We start from the raw sequence: 4,654 nt of genomic DNA on the forward strand, positions 1-4,654 counted from the left end.
ATATTATTATTATTATTATTATTATTTGTATTAATCTTTAATCTAATGTAAAATCTAATGTTTTTTTTTTCACTTCCCCTACAGCCATGTCATAGAGACACGTTTCACTACCCAATCAATTCCCAATGGATAAAATAAATTTCCGCTCAACATTTTTTCCCAATAAATATCCTGTTTCATTTGGAAATACATCAGATTTCAGAAGTAAATTTGGTTGTAAACACCATTTCATGTTAACTTGACTGGCTTGTCCATGTATGACACCAATATAGCTGTACCATAAACACCATCTATTCCACATTAAGGAAGTTCATTCATGGCAGCCTTATGTAAGTTTTGGAAAAATAAACATACCTTTTCAGAAGTCCATAAACAAACCTCCTATGTAATCTTCCCTTCCGTATTTAGTTCCTTCCCCAACAGACTACCTTTGATTGAAGTTTTGCGGTCGACAGCAGAGCCCATATGACTTTCTGCCACTCTGAGTTCTGAGACAAAGATCCACAAAGAGACGTCTGTGGCCCGGTTAATAGAGGAAATGATTTTAAACTCAACTTAAATCTCAACTTTATGCATGAAATGTACTTAATTGTCCAACAACTCCAGGATTCTACCCTGTGTCAGTATAATTGTGGTGAATGGCTTATCGGGGAGAACAATTCTGTATAGCAATTCTCATTTACTTCTTCCAATTCTGGAGCTGACCTTTCACCATTCTAATTTTATTAAAAGGTTATTAATGCTTTCTCACCACACGCTCATACAGACTGCAGTGCATTTCAGCTCTCTAAAGAACTTAGGGAGAGTCTTTTCTGCATGATATCATTCTGTATTTTGTTATTTATTATACAGTACTTACATATATTACATATGAATCAGGTTAAAGTGCAACTGGTGAATTCATCTGGGTTTCACAATTTTGCTTGTGATGGAATATGCTCCAGTCAGTGGTGTGTTCCTCACAAAAAAGAAAAAGGATACTTTTTTTTTTCATGGAGACTTTTAGAGAAGATCAGTTTGCCACAGAAAAGCATGCAATATCCAATCATGGATCCACTTTGTGCTGAAAGAATAACCCAGAAGGAGGAGATTCAGTCTGAAAGCACAAGGCGAGGATGAGTGGCGGGCATCTCACTAATCCACCTAAAAGCAAACAGAGAGACACATCAGTCACAATAAGAGAAGGTGCCACAGAAGAGAGACACTCCACACTTCACAGTATGCTTCATGTAAATCTTCCTCCCCTATAGTGATTTAAGCATGGTTTTAAAACAATAACATTTGATCATAGAAATACATCTTTGCCGAATAAAGAAGGAAAAGCAAATAAATAAATAATAACTTGTATGTGTAATTCAGTTACTGGCATAAGAATGGCAGCAGGCCACCAGGTGTCATAAATAGGCCATTCATAATTCACATGGATGTTTATGCAATGTCAAGGGCAAACTAAAACCTTCCTGTCTCTGTGGCTTTTACTAGCGGCTGAAATCTTTTCTTGTCGCTCAGTGGCAAAGGAAAAATTAGTTTTATTGCATTTTTCTGGATAAAGGTGATGGCACATGCATATATGTGATATGTTTTCCATAGGCATTGCACCATAGTTCCTCTACAGGTCTCCTTGTAGTACTTGTATACAAGTAGACCTGTAATTATGTAAATATTTATTTTCATTTAACAGATTTTAGTACAGTTTTATTATATTTTTGTGTATTTGGAATGCAATATAACATTTTTTGTTTAGTGTTGAGTTGGGTAGCAATTTTAAATGTAAATTCATTATTAATTACAAAAACCTACATGTAACTACATGTAACATTTGTAAATAACTGTAAATAATAATAAATATTATTGTTATTGGTAGTAAGGACATCGTGGTACTGTCGTGAACGCGTGTCAAACACTGACAAGGAAAAGAAGAAATTGTTGAATAAAGTTGTTATTTTTGTTTTCTTTGCACACAAAACATATTCTTGTATCTTCATAAAATTCAGGTTGAACCGCTGATGTCACATGGACCATTTTAATGAAGTCCTTACTACCTTTCTGGGCCTTGAACGTGTCAGTTGCATTGCTGTCTATGCAGGGTCAGAAAGCTCTCGGATTTCATCAAAAATATCTTAATTTATGTTCCAAAGATGAATGAAGGTCTTAATTATTGACAGTATTCATTTTTAGGTGAACTAACTCTTGAAGATTGGAATTTTTAAATAACAATGAACAAGACCCATACACAGCATTACCTAATTATTGATAATGCTAATTTGTACATAATATACTAATGTTTTTCCTAACATTAATAGCTGAATTTCTTAGAATCAATTAATTCATTAGCTAACATGAACAATGAACAACACCACAATAAGATCCAGCAATACCCCTAATAATGCTCTTTTCCTGTTGAATAATGTTAGTAAAGAGCCTGCAAAAATGAGTATCACATCAAGTAATGTTAAAATATGCCACAATTATACAAGAGGGTTCACAAAAGTGCATAATAAATTACATACAGTGGGGGAAATATGTATTTGATCCCTGGCTGATTTTGTAAGTTTGCCCACTTACAAAGAAATGAAGGGTGTGTAATGTTTATGGTAGGTTTATTTTAACGTATAGAGACAGAATACCAACCAAAAAATCCAGAAAAAAAAAACATTATAGAAAGGTTAGAAATTGATTTCCAGTGAGTGAAATAAGTATTTGATCCCCAAGCAAAACATGATTTTTGTACTTTATGTACTTGGTGCAGAAACCCTTGTTGGCAAGCACAGAGGTGGGACGTTTTTTGTAGTTGGTCACCAGGTTTGCACACACCTCAGCAGGGGTGTGGACGGAGCAGGCATGAGAAACTTCACTGGTGCTCGCCTCATCATCACCGTGACAGCTGCAGTTAAATATTCCTCACTTCTTTTGTTTGTCTGACACCGAGGTGCACTATGAGTGAAGCATCCGCATCCCGCCACGACCCTCGCACTCTGCCAACTCCATGTGCTTTCATTTTCATTTTTATTTGTAATAAACACCTCTCTGAGCATATTTCGTTACATTTTGAAACTTAAAATGGTTCAATTTGAGCAGATGATTTTACCATCGCTGTCATCGTCAGAGCGCACTTCCACAGTACATTCAGCATCTGCCTCACATTCACGATCTCAACCATATTGTCAAAACTATCGTTTTCAATGACTTCATATTCAATATTTTGATCACTGGCAGCTTATTCACCACATCCAGCATCAAATGACAATGACATTTATATTTCATTGCGTATAGTAATTGCTCTGCAATAAAGCCATTCAAACCACTTCAATTTTTGCTGATGATTTTCGTTTGTTTTATGCCTGCCGTAATTATGAGTGAAACGTCATGTCATCATTGTGTATCAAACAGTGCCACCTTGAGGAAAAAAAGATGCATTGCACAAATTGAGTCCTCAGATATGTAAATATAGTTGCGCAGGAAAAATACTTACACATTTACATACCTTGGGTCTGTAGCCCTATACACTTTTTACAAAAAAATAATCAGAAAACTGGCATTCTTTTATATTTGACTATTTTTTCTTGTTATATTGTTTATAATTAATAGATTGAGGAAGACTAAGAAAGTTGATGTCTAACTTAAAAAAATGAAGGAGGGAGAGGGTAGAGAATGATGTCCCGGGTCGCTAAAGACCAATGTAAACCTGCTTATTTTTAAAGGTTTGAAGTTTGGTGCAACATAATTATTAGATAAACCTTGATTTAAAGATGAATCATTGCAAACCATTCAGCTATAATTTGAAGACGAAAAATGCACATTAGGCCTAATGTCTGAAGTGGGCAAGTGGGCAAGCGCTTAATGATAATTTAAAATATAATTTGAAGAAGTGTTTCTTTCACAAAATGAGTATTGTATATAACTTTATAACTTTGGCCACTCAATTTTTCTCCCTCTTGCAGGCTCTCATGTCACTTCCATTTCTTTCAGGATAAATGAATTAATTCACGTGTTGTAAATCAGTCTGTAGGCCAATAGCGCACACAGCCCCTAAATTTAGCGATCAACTATGCATATTATAAGCTTAACATTTAACATACATTTTTTTCTATTAAATTATTTTTTCTTTGTTACTCTTAGTTATAAAGGATGGTAGCTCAGCATTTTTGAATGATTGTCTTCATGAGTTTGTCTGCATCCATATTGCATGTTTCCTCTCACTATGCTTGCAGTTATTCCTTCGAGTTCTTTCAAAGCAGTTCTTTCTGTGTTTCCACTCACATATTTTTAAATCTGTTTCATTGAGGTTCCAAATAATGTATAATTGGCTAAGATATAAAACCTAGAAGCATATAGCTATTCTTATGCACACATGCAAAGTATGTTGCAGCTGTTATTTCTATGAAATTATGTTGTCTTTGCTATTCTGTTACTAATAAAATAGTTTTTTTCACTGCTTCTCCTATTTTGGCACAATCCCTAAATTGTACTTGAGTAGTTTTACTAAGGGCACCCATCTCACATGAAATTGAACTATGTCAAACATATTATACCTGCCTTCCTGATATAAATGACTATGAATTTGATATGGTAATTATTACTGAGACACTAATTTGGGCAAAAAGCACTAATGACTTGTTTAAGACTTGAATCTTAAAGCTGAGGACTTGCAACT

The 4,654-nt window shown here is 34.6% G+C and overlaps 1 protein-coding gene across 1 annotated transcript in view; it reads right to left on the reverse strand.

Moving 5' to 3' along the window:
• Nucleotides 1–1,064: 1,064 nt before the first annotated feature.
• LOC107582963 (proton-coupled folate transporter-like) overlaps nucleotides 1,065–4,654 on the reverse strand; it is a 27,814-nt gene continuing 24,224 nt past the window's right edge. The window contains exon 4 of the mRNA XM_016268985.1: nucleotides 1,065–1,143. Coding sequence (XP_016124471.1) covers nucleotides 1,092–1,143 — 52 coding nt within the window. The 3' untranslated portion in view covers nucleotides 1,065–1,091. The remainder of the gene's footprint in view (nucleotides 1,144–4,654) is intronic.

The sequence above is a fragment of the Sinocyclocheilus grahami genome, unplaced genomic scaffold, assembly GCF_001515645.1.
Source record: "Sinocyclocheilus grahami isolate Dianchi unplaced genomic scaffold, SAMN03320097.WGS_v1.1 scaffold48.1, whole genome shotgun sequence".
Taxonomy (NCBI): Eukaryota; Metazoa; Chordata; class Actinopteri; order Cypriniformes; family Cyprinidae; genus Sinocyclocheilus; species Sinocyclocheilus grahami.